At 52.8% G+C, this 18,986-nt stretch overlaps 1 protein-coding gene across 1 annotated transcript in view; it reads right to left on the bottom strand.

Moving 5' to 3' along the window:
- The window catches only part of POR (cytochrome p450 oxidoreductase), a 30,520-nt gene that overhangs the window by 2,707 nt on the left and 8,827 nt on the right, over positions 1-18,986 (bottom strand). The window contains 12 exon segments of the mRNA XM_086624740.1: positions 505-654; positions 818-999; positions 2,199-2,317; positions 3,140-3,256; positions 3,905-4,003; positions 4,461-4,550; positions 5,460-5,584; positions 6,417-6,566; positions 7,168-7,296; positions 8,147-8,195; positions 15,364-15,404; positions 15,406-15,557. Of these exon segments, the coding sequence (XP_086480866.1) occupies positions 505-654; positions 818-999; positions 2,199-2,317; positions 3,140-3,256; positions 3,905-4,003; positions 4,461-4,550; positions 5,460-5,584; positions 6,417-6,566; positions 7,168-7,296; positions 8,147-8,195; positions 15,364-15,404; positions 15,406-15,543 (1,389 nt within the window). The 5' untranslated portion in view covers positions 15,544-15,557.

Below are 18,986 nucleotides of genomic sequence, written 5' to 3'. Positions count from 1 at the left end.
GGCACAAAGTAAAGAGTGAATCTGACTGGAGAAGAGAAGGCTCCGGGGAGATCTTCTAGCAGCCTTCCAGTACCTAAAGGGGTCTACCAGAAAGCTGGAAAGGGAATTTTCACAAGGGCGTGTAGTGACAGGACAAGGGGTGATGGATTTCAGTTGAAAGAGGGGAGATTTCCATTAGCTCTAAGGAAGAAATTCTTCCCTCTGAGGGTGGTGAGGCACTGGCACAGGTTGCCCAGAGAAGCTACGGCTGCCCTATCCCTGGAAGTGTTCAAGGCCAGGCTGGATGAGGCTTTGAGCAACCTGGTGTAGTGGAGGGTGTGCCTGCCCATGGCAGGGGGGTTGGAACTAGATGGTCATTGAGGTCCCTTCCAACCCAAACCATTCCATGAACCTCTGTGGTCACCAGGGCAAATTGCCCATGTGCTCGGAGCAGGGATGGTGGCACTGCGGAGCTGCAGCTGAAGCAATCTCAGCAGCCTCAGTCCCTGCTGGAAGCACGCTCACCTTGGAGGAGGAAGCGATGGAGTAGTAGCGGGCCTGCAGGCGGGGCAGGAGCTCACACAAGTGGTCGATGGGGGGGCGCAGCGAGGGCATGTCCTGCAGGATGGCCAGGATGTTCCTCCGGGCCTCCACCACCCAGCTGAGGTAGAGAGCCTGCGGGCAAGGACGGCACATGCGTGATGGCTTCCCTACAATGCTGGCAAGCACTCCCTCAGCTCTCTGCACGTGGTGCCCAACAGTCCTGGATCCCTTTTTGGGGATCCCCCCTGGACCCAGTTCCACCCTGCAGCTTTGCTGGGAAAGCCACAGCTCCCACCTTCCCCTCGGCAGCAGACGATGCCATTTTGCGGAGGCGCTCCTGCTCGCCAGCGTCCGTGGCGTACTGGGCCAGCTCGTAGAGGACGTTGGTGCGGGGCGGGTTGGTGATGTCCAGGTAGTATGTCAGGGCTGTACGGTAGGACGTGGGGCAGGGGAAGGGATGTTTCTTATTGGATTCCTCTGGAGGAGAGAAGAGGAGAGGAAAAAAAAAATTAAAAATCAGCAACCGCACATTTATGTTAGAGATTTTGTGCTGGCAGCTACATACAGTGTACGAGAGCTGGAGACAAGAGCAGGGCAACAGGCATTAGTGAGGAGAGAGCAGCCCTAGGGATGAACCAGCTCCAGCACAGGGCAGCTCCCTCTCTGGTAGCTACATCTCCCAGCAGCCCATTTGTGTCTCACAGGTGCTGCCTGACAGTTTATCAGCAAAAAAAAACCCCACAAAACCACCACACAACACCCACGTCATGCTTCCCAATGGGGCTCCCTGCTCCGAGATATCCATGCGCAGAGGCACCCAGCACACTCTCAGACCAAGCAGGAGGCTGTTCAGCATGGACAATTCGGCCTCACGCACTTACACCTCCTTAGATCTGGCCTCAAAAAGTGTCCTTTGTCTCCCTCAGCCACGGGCAGCTGTGCTGAGAGCCCCCTTGGCAAAGACAAGCACCAGCAGCCGAGCCTGGAGCCACCCAGTTCAGCAAATTAAGAGGTCCATAAGGGACAGGAACGGCAGCGTGAGGCCGCCCAGCCTGGGACACCACGCGAGGGGCCACAGGCTCCAGCGGTGCAGTAAAGCTGCTTGCTCTCTGGAAACCAGGAGCCAGCTCTTGGGCTTCTGGACCAGCACCTCTGACGCCTCAGGCCAGGCTGCAGCGCTTCAGGAGCGAGATGGGCAGCAGCTGCCATCTCCCTCCTGCCAGAGGCCAGCTCTGCTGGGAACACTGCCCAAGAAAAGCTTGGCACAAGTGCTCCCTCCTGGCAGTTCAGTCCCCAAGCCTGTGCCTCCTCCAAGCTCTGAATAACAGCATCTCAGACACGAAGGCCCCCATTGAGCTCCAGGGCTGCTGTGGCACAGGGATGCTCTGGCAGGCTGATGCTCTGTCATTAGGAGTGTGCTGTTGCATAATTTCTTGTTGAACGGGTGCACCGTGCCCGTGCGTTTCACAACTGACCCACTTCAGCTGGCTCCCAGCAAGCGGGCTCTGTGCCACTGCTGCTAAAATGGCACGGCATTCAGAGCAGCCACGAGACATCTCTGTTTGCCTGGAGGTGCCGTACGGGACCCGAAGGTGATCTGGCTCCTGCTCTGGTGGGAAGGACAGAGGCCATGGCTGAAGGAAAACTGCTGATGCTCAGGGGTGATCCATACTCACCATCCAAGTTGTTTAGAGACATGACTGTATCCAGATCCGTGCCCAGGATCTCGCCAATCTGATTGACCAGAGAGGAGTCATTGGCTGGGTACACCGCCACATGGTCCCCAGACTCATACCTGGCATGAGAGCAAGAGGAGAGCAGATGAAACACCAGCACTGGCATCTCTTCCACCCCAAGCCTGAGATGCTCAGCTAGAAGACAGGTGGGCTGGTGCAAGGGGCAGTAGGACACCACCGAGATCTGAGCTGCTACACAGTGCCCTCACGATCACGGACTCCGAAGAGCCAGGAGTCATAGCAGAAAGGACAATTGTGGAATAATGGCTTTAAAACCAGGTCTTCTACAGGGAACGTCCAAGATAAGAGCAGTTTTGCCTGAGACTTGAACAAGGCCAGACTTCCAGCAAGGACAGGCCAGGTCCCTGACAGGCAAGAAGCAAAGCTGCTCAAAACCTCTGCAGTATTTTCTGACGTTAAGTCACCTGGATTTGTGGCCTTCTCACAAGCACGCACAGAGGAATTCAAGCCAGCAAGAGGGATTTTAAGAACGGGGCTTTAATCCCCCTGTGCTCGTACTTCTAAGCCAAGCAAACCCAGGCACGAGCCATCCCCAACTCTCCCCTCTCTTGTAGCTTATCTGCCCCCTCATCATTTGGGTGACCCCTAAACAACTCCTGCAGCTGGGACTGCTCGGGTAGGACGGGTATGTGCAGCCAGCTCTGGAGGGGCACAGACAGGCAGCTGGCACGGCCAGGCACAGCACAGAGCTGGGGTACCTGATGTGTGGCACAGAAGCCCAGAGGGGCAGTGTTAAGTAATTACAAGAACAAGGTCTCCTTCTGAAGTGTCGGACGAGGCCCGTGCCTCATCCTCATTCTTTGCTTCTAATGCAGACCGCTCCTGCCAAAACAGAAGACCAGTCTCCCATGGGAAGCTACCGGATTTTGGAATTGGAGATATCCAGCTCCAGGTGCATCAGGTGTCGCTCTCCACCCTCGTTCAGCTTGCGGTTCTCCGTAACCTGGGCCAGGAAGGGGTTCTTGGCATCAAATGGTCTGGAAGGAAAGACAAAGACCCTCTGGGTTACTCTCCTGCAGGCTCACAGCGCTGCTTGTATGCAGGCACGTTCCCTCTGCCTCCGGAGCAGGTTCTCATGATTTCAGCACAGGGCTGGCCTGGCTCATGTTTCAAAGCACAAACCAAATCATGATCCTGCTGCCACCCACGCTGGCTCAGAAAACAGATCATTTTTCTTCTAAGCACAGCCCAGAGGTCAACAGCTTCTGTTCCATTAAGAACAAGCAATGCAAAAGCAGACTGCAGGGAATGTCACATCTCAAAGAGACATTTCAGGTTGGAAATAATTAATACAGCTAAGCTCCCCAAGGCAAAACTGCAAGCAATCATCACGCATTAGCTACCCTGGGTGAGGAAAGGCTCCGAGTGACCTCAAGACAGATGCTGCAAAGGTACCAGCCAAACAGTGCACGTGAATGCTGTCACCTTCTCAAAGGCTAATGATTCATTAACTGGGGAATCCCAGAGAGTCCCAGTGGAGACCTGAGCCCATTCCTCTTGGGCAGACGTTTGCCAGGTGGCTGCGTTGCAGAAATGACACTGCTCACACAGCACGTGTTGTTAGAAACGACAGACTCCATCAGCCAAAGCCTGGAACACCTCGCCCAGGGTGGACTGGCACTTACGGCTTCTGGTTCTCGTAGCTCTTGAGACGACCCATCTCCCCGGTGTAGACTTTGTTCATGTTCACGTCTGTGTGCACCACCAACTCATACTGGCGGATGCTGGAGGAGGAAGGGGGAGAGAAAAAAGTCAAACTGGAAATCACAAGGTGCAGTTGGAACCATCACCTGGATTTGCTGCAGTTCACACAAAAGCCACTTCCAGGCCTCTGCCCCTCTTGAGGCATTAGGGAGCAGGCAGACCACACAGAAAGCGCAAACCAAGAGGAAATATCAGCTTCACTGGGAGCATCACAACCCAGCAACACCATTCACAAAGGAATCCAACCCATCATGTCACCCATCCAGAACAGAAATCCAGAGCTGGGTTCAAATTCGCACCAGGACAGGCTCAGTCCAAACAACCTCGCTCACCGCCTTACTTCACACGTGCCCTCTCAAGTATGGAAGAGGAAGAAGCACGCGGGAAAGGGGACAGCAGGTCAGGGCTGACAGCACAGCCACCAGTCAGAGGTGGTCAATCTCTCTGGCACCCAAAAGAACCTGCTCCCACACCCACCTGGACTCTTCTCCTGTAGCCTCCACCCCGAAGTGCTCACACACTGCTGGCCAGAACTGTTCTCTCCAAGTGATGAAGTCTTCTTCCAGGCTAGCCAGGGCAAAACAGAGATTCAATAACCCTGCCCAAGGGAGGAGCAAAGGGACGTTCCCAGAGAAGCCATCTGAGACCCCTATGGTCTTCCTCCTTCACGATGGGAAAAGGCATTTGCCCTTGGACCCAGGCAGTTTTGGTACCTCCACATGCCCACAGATCACCAGGAGAGCATCTTCGGAGCAGTAAGTGTGTGGGAGGAAGTGAACTGTTGCTACACCAGCCACCCCTCCCTTCACCAGATCTGCTTTGTTATTCAGACTCTGTCTTTAACCAACTCAGTTTCCCTTCGCTGACTCCAAGCATCAGGTCACCTTCCCAAGAGACAGATTCCACCATGGCAATGCTTATTTTTCTGGGCGCAGAGCCTCCCCCACACAGCACATTCCTCTCATCAGATCTTGCAGCCCTTAGAGGCAAAGCCACAGGTTGATGTAGTTTCCCAGGTTAAGCTGCTACCCACAGGGTGCTCAGGTGAGCATAAAGAGGTAAAAAAAAAAAAAAAATCATCTAAGTTGAAAAATTGCTGCGTTTTACCACAAAGTTCACAAGGAGATGGAGTTTGTCTCCTCCACAGGGATGGGTGAGCTTGTCCATGCAGGCTGGGTTAGCAAGGGAACTGCAGCAGGGCAAAGGCAGAGGAGGCTGCAAAGCCTCCTGAGTACACAACTATGGCCATTTAAAGCTGATGTGGCACTTCCCAGACACAGGATCCCCTAGGATGCTCTAAGTGTATAGGGATCTGATTGTGGGAGAGGGAGCAGACAGACACACAGAGACATGTCAGCTCCCACAGCTAGTCCTATGGAGTTTATTCCTGTCTTAGCAATAGAGCCAACTCCCTGCCAAGGTCTGTTCCATGATGCGTTAGCCAGTTCTGACCAGCCTTCAAGCCAAGCTACTCACTTGCCATCGTCATCTCCCAGCCCAAGTTCAAAGATGCGTTGGGCTCCAAGCTCCTCTAGTCTCTTGTCCACATACTTTCCCATGGCATTGAAGTGCTCGTAAGTCTTGTTCCCCAGCCCAAAGACCTGGAAGGGAACATTGATTAAGTGTGGAGAAACACAGACTGGATTCCTCCCATCCAGCCAGCAAAACTTCTCCCAGCTCCCCATCAGCTATTTGTGGACCTTGAGTAAGAATCTACGGCTGGAGAGTGCCTGGTCAGTAGGCACCACCACCTCCTCCGAGCCAGGCTTCAGGCATGTTGAGAGGATGAACATGCAAGAGCTGCCTGCATCAACTCATCTCCTCGAGGGACCACGCCTGGACCACCTGGAGACCAGCTGTTGTCCCTTGCCTCCCACAAACTGCTCAGCAAACGTTTGCTCACTGCTTTACACAGAGCAGCTTAACATTGACTTCAGCAGTGAGTTTTCTGCTCATTTGCAGTTATTATGTTGCTTAATGAATTTGGCCGGGGTTTAGGTGAGGTGGCTGTATCTCAGCCAATTATTCAGCTCAGCACAGGAAGAGCTACACGCTCCTCTGAGTGATTTAATTTGTGGGAGAAGATCTGGCTCAGGGCTGCTCAGTTAGCTCCTGAACAGCAGCAGCAGCCTGTAACTTATTTACAGACCTTGTACTCAATATCTGCTGGGCTGTCTGTGGCAAGACATGACCAGCGAACCCTTGTGATGCAGGAAGGAGAGAGAGCACTCTGACATCTGCATTTAAAACCCCCAGACAGCTGTTTCCAAGTGTCCACAAAGCCTGGAGAAGACGACAACAGGGACCGCATCCAACACAGGCGTGCAAGGCACAGACATCCCGTTGTGCCTTTACCCAAGCCATGTGCAGGCAGACTGGAGGCTTTTGACTTTCCTGCCTAAATGCAGCACGAACTGGAAGTGAGCCACTTACTGCAAATCGGAGACCCGACAAGTCAGCGTCAGTCTCCTGTAGCCAGTCGTAGAAGTCTTGGGCATTATCTGTGGGATCACCCTCGCCGTAAGTGGCCATGCAGAACACAGCTAAGGACTTGTCAATCTCAGAGAGGCGACTCAGGTCCGACTACAACCAAAGGAAGAGAGTAAACCCTCAAGGATCCCACAACGTGGTTACTGGGCAAGCCCATTTGTACAATGCAGCCACCTCTGGTGTGCAGAGCAGCACCATGTAATGTAAACCAGCTGATTACAAAAGGGGTTTGGAAAGGCCAAACCCATCATAAACATCAGGGGAAGTAAAGCTAACCACCCTCACTGGACTGTAAATCAATACTTCTGCCCCACCAGAAAAGCGATGGGATTTCCATACAAGGCTTTACGGACGAGGATCGTCATTCGCTCTGGAGAACACCACAGTGCCAATGCCTCTGTGCAAGACTGCAGAAGGAACATGGGGCAAGTTTCATGCTGCCAACAGACGACTCTCAAACACTCCAGGTTACCTTCCTCTTTCAGTCATGTTGCAGAGCTCACCCCAAATTTGTAGAGTGGCAAGGACCAAGCCCATCTCTCAGGCCAATGTGATTTCCTTTCCTCCCCTAAATGACACTACTATAAAGGGCACCTATCCCTTGGCCAGGCTCTTTCTGGTGTGAGTTTGTTGGTTTTTTTTAGGGGACGCTAAAGGATGTTGCCTGTCCTGAGGCTGTTCATGGCTAAATTACCAAGTCATACTCCTCTGGATCCGCTGCCATGCCCCGGAGGCCATAGCGATGAGCATCTTTGGCGAGGCGATTGGCAAACTCCTCCGCTGTACCCGTCTGGGAACCATAGAAAACCACTATATTTCGCCCCTGGAGAGAAAAAGAAATCCCTGTTAAATGGTGATTACTCATTTGGCAAACGCATGGAGGAAGCATCTTGTCAGAGACAAAGGAAACGCCTGGGATCAGGAGCCCTGGACCACAACCTAAAGGCAAATAGGAGCCTGCACTTGTACGGGGCTACGCCGGGTTTGCAGCAGAAAACTCGAGGCTAAGCTGTCAGACTGACCGTCTTGTCAGTCTTAGAGAGGTGACTCGGGTCGGACTAAAACCCTAAGCAAAGAATAAACCCTCAGGATTTATCCTCAGCCTCAAGGCTGCAGCGCGACTCCTGGAAACAGGGAGCTCCCTGGATGAGAAAGCAGACTTGCCTAAGCTTTGGGATAGTGCCTGAGCACCGGAGCTCCTGCTCTGCTGCAAGCCAGCTACTTGGAAGTCAAATGGAAAATACATCCAGCCCTTGCATCTTCCTCTGCTTCCTCTTGCTTTCAGTCCAGCACAGAGTCAAAAGCTGCCAGGTCTGTGTACAACAACTCCCATTCCAGAGTGAGCCAGTTTGGGAACCAACCACGCAGATAAATGACTGCCAGCCAATGACTTCAAAGCCTCTGACATTTCCCTCCTGACTTTGATCTTGTATCACACTTTCTTTTGCACCAAATCATCACTTTAGTTTTCTAAGAGCAACTCTCAGGCATAGACTGAGACCTACTCCTGCCTGCCCACACAGCCTTCTTCTGGATGCTCTTTGCAGCAGACACGTGTCTGTATCCAAACCAGTCCCCTCTGCTGACAGTCAGACAGTCTCCAGAGGAAACTGGGAAGGACAAAAGCTCCCCCACCTTCCCAGCACCCCACATAGTCAGAGCAAGAAACTTACCGTCTTCTTCATCTTCTCAATGAAGCTGCTGTCTCTCACTGGAGCTGCTCTGAAAGACAGGAGGAACCTCCTTTCAGATGGGCACGTTCATTCTGTAGGGTCAGGAATGAGCACATGGGGAAAAGCTGCCCTCAAACCATATCAGATCTTGGGAAGGCTGCCCAAAGCGGTGAGATTCCCCATCAACCACTCTTATTTACCCTGTCCCAGGGATGCCCATTGCTCGGCTGCAGGACTTCTCTGCACACAGCCATGGACCAGGGACTCTCAGAGCAGAAAGGAAAAGCTGACGCCCTGTCTCACCTCCATCAGTAAATCCTCCCACAGGCAGAGCTCAGGAACTCAACCCTGGCTATCAGGAAACCTTTACTCTACCAACTGCTCAGAGGTTTCACAGCTGAGCAGGTTACAAGGATCTCAGAGCTATGACGCAAGAGTAAGTCTCCAGATAAATCTCAGAGGCCAAGTCACAGTGGAAGAGAAGGGAATGGAGAGCTCCCTGCTTCTCCCTCCATGGTGGACAGGTCCTGAGCCATGCCCTCAGGGCAGACTCCCCAAGCCTGAAGTCAGACAGGGCTAAACCCCAGCTGTTCTGACCTCCAAACAGCACGCCAGACATGAGTCCCAGAGCTGGAGACAGATGCAGTGGACCAGACAGATGCAGCTGATCAGGCCCACAGAGCCTCTGGCAAGGCAACCGCTGCCCACCGACGTCCCACGGGGCTCATTCCCACACCAGGGTTTCCATTCCCAGCGCAGATCTCCAGCTCAGAGGGCGTTTGCATTATTGCGTGGAGCTCGGGAGAGGGACAGACCACAGGAGCACTGGAAACATCAAGGCAGACATTCACACCACTACAGCTGCCCTCATCTCAGGCAGGGAGTCAGAAGAGCTTTGCTACCCTAAGCATGGGCTTTCAGTGTCACAGGGTGAGAGCAACCCAGCCCTGGGGACCCTGGGAGCCCCACAAGCAGAGCTGGCTCTGGCTACAGTCAGGTTAAGTGTCGGGGTCTTTTCAAGGCAGGAAGACAAGTGCCAGGACCTCACTTGCTGTCTTCCCCACTGGAGCTTTGGTAGCAGGGCAGAGGAACGTGGGACCCGTTCCCATTTCTCTTTCACAATGGAAGAATGCAAGGCTGGGTCTCCTGTGGGAAGAGAGAAGCCTCCAGGCAAAAAACAAATGGTTTTGGCTCCGGCCCATGTGAGAATGTGCAGAGCTCACTAACAGTTTCCTAAACTCTGCAGCCCAGAGGGAGGGACCTCTGCGGATGTTCTGAGACATTTGCAGAGCACACACACACACACAGAGCGGCAGGGTGGGGGATGATCAGTAAAGCACGCCTTCAAGCACCCCTTGCTACCCAAAGGTATCAAGGAGCTCCACAACCGGGCCTGACAGCACTGACAGTCCCAGACAGCACACGCTGAAGGCCAGTGAACCCTACCCAAAAAAGCTGCCCCAGGCAGCTGTGCTCCCAGGAGGGAGCTGCTTCGTGTGCCCCACTTCGCTTTCTCAACAGTTAGCAATCTCCCCATGTTGTCATTAGTCCCCTGTTGGGAGCAGGGATACCCAAGCATCTTGGAGAAAGCAGCTCCAGAACCCTGCCCGTGCTACCGCCGGGACGGGGGCTCGGGAGAGCTGCCACCCTGCCCGCTCACAGGACTCAGCTCTCACTTAGCTTCTGGCTCGCTGACGAACCTCTTTGGCTTACTGCCCTCAGCAAATGAGATCCAATTAAAATAGCTGTTGGGTCAACTGCTAAACCAAACACTTTTAAAAGAGGAAAAAAAAGTTTCAGATCCTTTCAGCAAGCTTCCTTTGGAAAAGAAAAGGGTGTAGCACACGGAGCTCATCTGTTTTCAAAGGAGGCAACCCTGCACTGAAGCGTTGTGGTGGAGAAGAGTCTGTGGCTCAGACACAGAAGAAATAAGTCTGGCTCTCTGAAATTGCTTCATCAGGCTTGAAAATCTGAGCTGCAAAAATGCACAGACACCGAAGACTGAAATGACACTCATTTTCACTGCTCAGGCAGAAAAACCGAGAAAAGAAAGCGCGTTTTCGGCAACAACTGCTCTTCCAGCTTGGACAGCTCAGGGTAGCCACTACGAGTCAGAAGTAGCGACGGGTGGAAGAAAGAGGATTAACCCCATTGTCGGAGCGAGTCTTTAGCTTGTACAGATTGCCCACCCTTGGGGAGAGCCCGCAGCGCAAGCGACTCCCAGGGGCTCTCTGTCACTTTGATTTCAGGAGGAAAAAGGAGCAGGGAGGAAGTTCGCAACAGCTCAGCAACGATACCAAAGTCTCCGTCTCGACTGAACATCTCTCCTTCAGGAAGCTCCCATGCCTGTGGCTTTCTTCCCAAAAACACATGTCCATCCAGAAGTGAGAGCACAGCCTGGATGTTGCAAAGACATCGAGCACCGGCAGCAAGGTCTCCTCTGGAGCAGCCTGCCTCCGAGCAGAGCCTCTCCCCTTCCTCCTCCTGCCCCAGCAGGGAGAGGCACCCCACTCCACCCACCCTTGGGGTGGCAGGAACAACTCCGAGCCAGCGTGATCCCACCTGCCCATCGGGCAGAACAACTCACCTCGCCACGGCCGCCTCTTCTCGCGGGGCCGAGTAGGCGCAGCCCATGGTCGGGGCAGGGAAGAGGCAGACAAAGAGTCGCAGGGCAGCGCGTCTGTCTGCGAGGGGAGGTGTGGGGGGACGGATCTAACTTAGCTCTGGAGCAACACGCACACAGGCCTCTCCATTCTGCTCCTCCTGGGCATTAAAGCCAAGCGGCAGCCTTTTGTTAAGGAGAAGAGAGTCAGCACAAAAGGTCCCGGCACAGGTCATATCAGGAGTGGTCCTGTCCGCTCAGATCCTCGTGGTGGGGCTTTGGAAGTTAGTGAGTGGATCCGCGCAGTCCTGAGAAACTGCAACATCTGGCAGCAGTGGCAGAAAGGAATTAGGAGTGGAGAATGAAACCTCCCAGGATCCTCTGCAGCACACGTCCCTCTCCCATCCGCATGGAGCAGGGGGACGGGACACAAAACCCTCCCCCAGCCTTGTTACCTTGGAAACTGTTTATATCACAGCTGCTTTTACATATATTCTTTTTTTTTTTAAAAAAAAAAAAAGAAGTCTACGTTGTAGCTGAATGAAACGATTCCAGACACTGCGTAAGCAACGCTACGGGTAACTATGGCAGTGCCATGACGGAGGTAGCTCAAAGGAGTTTGTTCTCCTCAGGATCCTATTAAATTAAATTAGAGATGGTCGGTCTCTCTCTCACACACACGCAGGCAGCAAAGAGAGCTAATCAGGCTAAGGAGTTGGAGCAGTTCCTGCCACAGGAAGCCCCACAAGCACCAGGGAATGGATTTCTCTATAGCTGCAGAATAGAGATAAGCCAATTTCTGCCCCTAACAATGTTAAAGACAGGGAAAAGGGAGGGGGTGACACCCAGAGTACCAATTGCTGTCTTGCCTGCGTCTCCCCAGGGTGACAGTCTGCACAACTCCAGAGCAGGGACACGAGAAAGGAAAGAAAACTGCGATTGAGAAACATGCAGAGGAGGCGGAGAAAAAGAATAAAACTAAATTAGTGCATTCCCCAGCAACGCCCTTGCGAGGAAGCGCGGTGGTCACGGCTGCGTGGCGATGGAGAGCCGCTGTCCCTAACGACATCTGCAGAGCAGGCTGTGGGGAAGGCTGCCCTGCTGGTTTCAATTAAGGCTGAAAATGGTCAAGACACAAGGGATCCTCAGACAGCAGCATCCCAGCCTGCCCCACACACGTGTTACACCACACAGGCTCAGGACATCTTGCATGCAAGCAACGACTGCGCAGGTTGGGCTCTGCCCCTTGTCTGGGGGCTTCGGCAGGGAGAACAGCTCCGCCTGGCTGCAAGGGTAAGGGATCAGCAAGCACCTGAGCACTACTTGAACCCAGGGACACATCTTCAGGGCAAGACCACAACTGTTCCCAAGCCAGGCAGGTCAGTGGAACCATTCAGAGTGAACCCAGCCCGGGTGCCATCCAGAACAGGGAATGCTGACCATGCATCTGTTCTTGCACAGCCAAGGGCAGCGGTGGCAGCGTGTCCTTCACAGACCCTGCTGATCGAGGTGTGCTGCTCAGTGGTGGCTCCCAAAAAAACCCCCAGGAGGGCACCGAGGTGCCAGGCCCTGTGTTCAGGACAGAGACTCTGCTCAGAGACTCTGCCACGCTGCAAGCACACCTGTTAAAGCAGCAGCCGTCGTGACGTGTCTGAATTGCTGATCAGCACTGTCGTCCTCCAGTCTCCCGAGGCTGAAGCTGGGAGCCAAAGTTGGGGGCCGAAGTGACAGAAACAGCCACCCAATACCATCAGATAAAGCAGCTGAGGACAGTTTGGTGAGTTGAGGCAGAGCTGCAGAGAACTCGCTGAAGAACAGCAACACCTCTTAAGGTCAAGACTCTCTGCTTCAAACGGGAGGTGCTGCTCTTCCACAGCTCTTACAGCAGCCCCACCGAGGGCTCTCTGCCTTCACAGGTCAGGTCAGCTTCCCTGCTTGCCCACAGACCAGCTTGCCTTCTAGCCAGCCACGGGCAGCAGCTGCCAGTGTGATCCTGTATCTTGCCGATTTGCTTGTTCATCAGAAAGGAAACTCCACCCCAAGGATAACAGGAGGGAAGGAAATCCAAGGCCTCTTTACCCCACTCCTTTCCCTCCCAGATCGAGGTGTCCCATAAAACAAAGCTGCAAAGCTGCAGGAAGTTGCTGTCTCCGTCCCGGAGGATGAATGTGCCACCAGCCACAGCCTTGGCTTACGGGTCCACGCTGTCTTCAGACCAGCTTACGGCGACCACAGCAGGGCTGCAGCTGGCAACGGCAGGGTCGGGCTTAATGTATGGGGAAAAACAACTTCAAAACCTCCTCATGTTCTTCGCCTGCCTTGCTGTGACTTTTCCAAATGCAATTGTGTCAGACAAGGTCCTGAGCAACCTCATCTCTTCAGTGACGGGAGGTGCTGCTCTTCCACAGCTCTTACAAACAGGAGTTGCTGCCTCCCATGTAGACGGAGCAGGCAGCACGAGGCGTTTTCCACAGAGGAAACACAGGCAATATGCCCGTGAGTCAGCTCAAAGCCAAAACCTCCAGCCAGTCTCGGATGGAAGCTCACGTGCTGAGGTCCTGCAGCAGGACAAGGTGGTAACACACACCTGGGGTGGTCAGCAAGCCCCTCTGCAGTGACTTCTCTGCAAGGTCACCGCCGGCTCTGGAAGAGCTGCAGGTGATGGGTGGTGGATGGAAACAGCCACAAGGCCAGCGAGCACTGGAAGCACCTGCGCTGTGTCAGGATCAAATTTCAGACTGACAGGGCCATTTCTCTGGCCAGCTCGGCTCTCCTCGCAATGCAGCCATTCTTGTTACCATCTCCAGAGGCAGCTGCATGCAGACACACACAGCCCTCTCTCGCAGGCACAAGAGGGAAAGCATCCGACTGATCCAACAAACCAAACTCCCAAGATAAGGCCAAGCAGGCACAGATAGCCAGCCGGGTTGTTACCAGCCTTGCATGCACCTGTCTGCACAAGGTACTGCTGCCGGGGACATTTCTTCCTTTTAAACCCCTCCCAGCCACAGAACGTACTTTCCATCCTTCCGCAACACCAAGCCTGCTCTAGGGCTTGCTCTGAGCTGTGTGCTGCTCTTCCCATTACCCAGAGACTTCACAACAGACCTGGCATCCCAGGCTTGCCTTCAAGCAGAGGGCTCTGCCACCAAGGAGAGGGTCACGATCTGATCAAAGCAGAAACAACAAGACCAAACCCGCCCCGTTTCAATTACAACCTGAATTACAACACAAACACTCGACGATGAGCCCTGAAAACTGAAAGCAGCATAACCCACTAAGGCAGACACACGGGTGTGAGATAACAGACCCAAGACCACTTGCTGTCTTTGATTTGGCTTTTACACACAGGGTAACAGAAGCATCAATGTCCTGCTGAAATGCCTTGGCTTATCACCAAATCTCATCTGAGCAGCCTACGGACAGGTCCTGCCACAGCGCCCTTCCACGCCAGGCTGTAACGCTGGAAACAAAGGACTGAGAACTATTTCTTGCCAGAGCAGCACCTGCCAAGCACCAAGGGGAGAAACCTGCTTCATGCAGGACGCCTCACTGGTGCAACTGTGTGTTAAATGCTGGCCCTACTGCGAGCAGCCAGCTGTCGCGTTGCCCCTCCTCGCAGCATGGGCTCACAACCAACCACGGAGGACTCAGGAGGCCTGCAGGGAATTTGCAGCTGGTATTGCAAAGCCAGAAGATTCACCTTTGTTGCGTGGTGGCTTAATATTGGAAAGCAAAGAGCTGGGCTAAGGCTGAGTCTGGGCTTCTCTCTGGGGCAAACTGCACCCAGGCAAGGGAACATATTGCAGGAGACTGAAGGGAAAGGTATTGCACGACATCAGCACCTATGGTCTCTGCTGCAACGGGTTTCAAACCTCTTTACTCCTCTAATGATGCTCCAGAAGGAAACAGATGGAATGAGCTAAAAAGCCCAGCAGAAAACTGATGTTAAGTTCAGCATGCAACAAAGAACTACATGCACCCAGACCTCCACCAACACAGCTTGCTCCTGGACCTAAGCCCTTTGCCGAAGACAGGGTGGAACAAGGACCTCTCCCTCTCCAAATCCAGTCTCCTGCTGCTGCAGTAACCTGGCATCAAAGTCCAGCAAGTTTCACAAGAGCTGCCAAGCAGCTCATGCCCAGGAACTATCTTCCAGCTCCCCAAGACTATTTCTTCTTTTCACAGCTAAAACCAGATAAGATTTCTGCTAGGAAATCTGCTTAAGAGCAAGTCCACCTTTCTCCAGATTCACTCAATTAAGACGTTTATCAGAAAACACAGACCAGCCAAAGCAACCCTCAGGAGTTCTGAAGTACAGCCAGGGGCTTTTCCGCCTTGCCTTTTCCTGCTGTGCTCGGGAAAGGCGAATTACTGATTTGGGCCACGCAGTGGGGTAAGGCAGCACCACAGCCTGGCTCTTCCATGGGGATTTCTGCTTTGCAAGGTGAACCTGCAGCTCAGAAGAAACATGAGGGGAGGGATAGGCACTTCAGGTGTAAGTCCACTCACCTGGGGACCTCCCAGAATCCAGCTGAGCTTCCCACACAGCCTCCGAAGACAAAAGCAAGACAGAAAACCACACTCACTCCATGCTGCCTGAGTTGTTACTTACACTGATGGCATTTTGGGGAGTTCTGGGACTTCCTCCTTTTTTCTTGCGGAAGAAGAACCAGTAAGTAAAAACCCCGGTGATGAGCGAGATGAGAAACACATCCGTCATGCTGAAGAGAGAGTCCTGCTGAGCAGTGTTGTCAGGAGGAGAGACGTTCAGTCCCATGCCGGCATCGCCCATGACAGTCAGAGGCACTGCAAGCAAGGAAAAACAAAGGAACACCAGTCACACAGTGCTACACAAGACCAGCAGAGCATTAAGGGCCATTCAGAGAATGCTTTTCCACTACACATTTAGCCCTAGGAGCACAAGGCAGCCCAACAATTCTTTGAAGAGAGGCTTTACACCACCACACTGCGAGATCCTTTTGTGTCCCAAGGTATCCCACTGTCCCACCAACCTGTTCCCTTCCCACTGTATCCATGCTGATCCATCACAACTGATTTCTGCTCTCCCTCTGCCGGCACCATCAGAGCAGCCGCCCCCCATTCCACCCCGGGACCCCAACCTGGCACCTACTAAGGCCCCAGCAAAACTCAACAGCCAGCCTCTACTAAAGCCCTTACTCGCCACAGAGCTCGTGTGTTAGCAGGGGAAGACCCCACAGATCTGGGGCTTTCTCCCCCCCTTCCACAAGGTGATACAACGCCCCCGACCTACTGCTGCCCTTCTAAACCGCAGAGCAGGACTGTGGCATGGGACTTCTGTTAGCATCCCCACGTTAGGTTGTTGCAGCACAAATGATGAATACTTCTGATTTACCATCCACCTCTTTTTGGGCCTCTGGCTTCCCAGTCCCCTCTACTATCTTCTCCACTTTAACTTCCACCTCCTTGAATTACTCCTTTCCACTTGCCAAGGCCAAGTTTAAGTGACCTGTGACTTGCCCATGGCCATACCCAGAGTTCATGGTAGCAAGAGGATGAGGACCCAGCCCTCACATCCCCGACTAGGCCTATGGCCCCTGACCTCATCCTGGGGAGCCACCCATCGCTCCCTCCCTCCCACTGCTCTGCCAAAGCTCTGAACTCCTCTGACCCTGGTCCAGATCACAAGATTATCTTCCCAACACGCAAGGACACCCTCTGTCCAAGCAAACAGATAATTAACTCAAAACTTGATTCATAAGGGCAAAGTGACTATCTTCTTGTACTTGGGCATCCTGCCAACCCAGGGCACTATGGACATTTGAACTTGCACACAGAAAAGTGACTCAGAGCCATGCGGCTGACACCAGAAAGAGAAGACATCCCGTGGCTGAGCCACAAGGGGAGAGTTAAGCTGTTCTGCAAACCTGTGCCTGCCAGAGAAAAAGCTCCTACACGCCTTTTCTTAGGGGGAAAAAGAGAAGCAGTGGACTCCAAATTGTGCCTGGGTTAAGGAATAAAACTGACTCAAGTTTAAGGTTATGCTAATGCATTCGGCAAATAAGAACCCCGTGTTGTTATCCCACCAAGGGCAAGTCCAGCTCTGGAGAGCACACGGTGCTCTGCCACGGGCCACCAGCTATAGAGGCAGCCCTGCGGAGTGTAGGGAGTCCACAGCCACCTGGCAGTGATCATGGGTGGGCTCCTGGGATTTCTGCAGCACAACCAGCTCTCAGCTCCACAAGAAGTTTAATTCAGTGGAGAACTTGGCAAGTGACCGTACTACAAAGGGCACTAAAACACTTCTGCAGAACATTAGGTTCCCAGAGATGACATGAAGCAGGGGGGTGGAAGAAAAATGTTAGTGATGCAACTGCAGACAAGCAAATTGCCCATTCCTCTTCATCAGGCAGGTCACCTTGTCCTCCCTCCCTTGCTGACACGCTCTCCATCACTGGATCTCTGAGCCAAGCAAGAGCTGGATGTTATTTCTGTACAACTGTAGACTAAACTGTTAAGTTAAAGCCTCCGCAACTGGAGCTTAGTTGCCAACAGTGCACAGTTCCCAGCAGGGTCCCCTCCTCCTCCGTGTTGGGTTCCAGTAAATCACCGAGGAGCAGGTCTGGCAACTGACACCAAGAGAACGCGCTGGTGGAGGGCAAAACATTGCTGGTTTATTGCCTTCACAAGTCCTTTCCCATGGCACGTAAGGTAATGGCAAACCTTTGCTCAGAGGAAGTCACATAAAAAACCCAAGGCTGATGGAGATCACGCTAAGCTGGTTTTGGGCAGGAGCTGCACCCCTTCCCTTCTGAGCACCAAATCCAGCGCTCGCAGCAGCCAAGCCCTAGGAAAGCCTCCTTGCACAGAGCACAGCAGCATCCCTTGTAACAAACTGCACATGGAGGAGACTTTCAAGCTGGACACGTCTTTGGTGAGCCGCAGCCAGCTCACCGCGGAACACACACAGGCTGTGTACACCTGGCCTCACAGTAATTCCCTTCCAGCTCCATGCAGCTCAGACATGGATATTTGCCATCTGCCTTATACAGGGCGAGAGAATGAGTTTCTGGGCTAATTAGCAAGGTGAGGGCTACTCTCCAGCAGCAGTCCATTGTCATGCCCAAAGCAGCAGAGATTCTGGCCTCCCAGAGCAGAGGGGGCAAGCAGCAGCTGCGAGGGGTTTTGCTTTTTGAAGCCTCGAGGTGGTCAGCTCTTCCAAGTAGCAACGCCTTGGAAAGAGGCATCCTCAGGAAGGAAGCTCCCAGGAACGCAACGTGGACAGACATGGGGGAGGAAGCTGGACTATCTCCTGGCCTTCACCACACTGCAGCTCTCCAGCACTTCAAAGGGGAAGCCTCAGCTGCAGCAGCAGCCAGACCACCCGCTCACTCCCCACACCAAAAGCCAGAGGGAAGAGCACCATTTCTGGAGGCTTATGGGTCTGGCGTACGGACCAGAGCCTGGGTTTGGTCTCCTCTCTTCATTCACAAGTCTACACAGCATAAAGGTTATATACTGACCTCCAACCCTGGAAAGAATCACATTCGTTCTCTAGTGACAGAACTTTGATGGAGTGATGGAACTGCTTTAATTTTGATGCTGGGCTCCATCTGGTCCTGGACATCTAGTTATTCAAGTCCTGTATCTTAGCCACAGGTTTTTGTTTCTGCTCCCCACTCTTAGGAAAAGGTTTGCTTAGATGTATCAAGAGAAAGGCAAAGGATGTGAAATTAGAACTCATACTTCTTTTTTTAAAGGGTTGTCATAACTCAGGAACTACTTATTTAACTCCCTTCACCTAGCACAGGAAGATTATTCCTCAATTTATCTCAGTCTCACCCAGTTCACAGTAATTCCTTTTCAAATACGTGTCCTTTTCTAGCTTCTGGTGAAAAGAAACCTGACTCTTACTTGGAATTTAGCTATCCTGGAAATCCTGCAGCCTCTGGAAGGACCCTGATAGAATCAGATCAGGTTGTTAAAGGGGAAAAGAAAATAAATTTGTGGTGCAGAACTAAAAGCACCCCTGACACCAGTTCCAAAGGTAGTTATTTTATCCCCAATGTTTATTATATATAGCTTCAATCAAGATAAGACAGACTTCTATTTCCCCTTTTTTCTTTCTCTCTTTTTTTTTTTTTGGTCTTTAAATCATGGCTCCAGTTCCCAGATCCTTTATGCACACAGTATCTGGTGTAAAGCACTCAGTCTCAGCTGAGATGTGAGGCATCTACGTCAGGCAGAAAAGTCACA

Source organism: Tauraco erythrolophus, chromosome 21 (genome assembly GCF_009769465.1).
Source record: "Tauraco erythrolophus isolate bTauEry1 chromosome 21, bTauEry1.pri, whole genome shotgun sequence".
Taxonomy (NCBI): domain Eukaryota; kingdom Metazoa; phylum Chordata; class Aves; order Musophagiformes; family Musophagidae; genus Tauraco; species Tauraco erythrolophus.
This window is presented reverse-complemented; position numbering and strand designations above follow the sequence as displayed.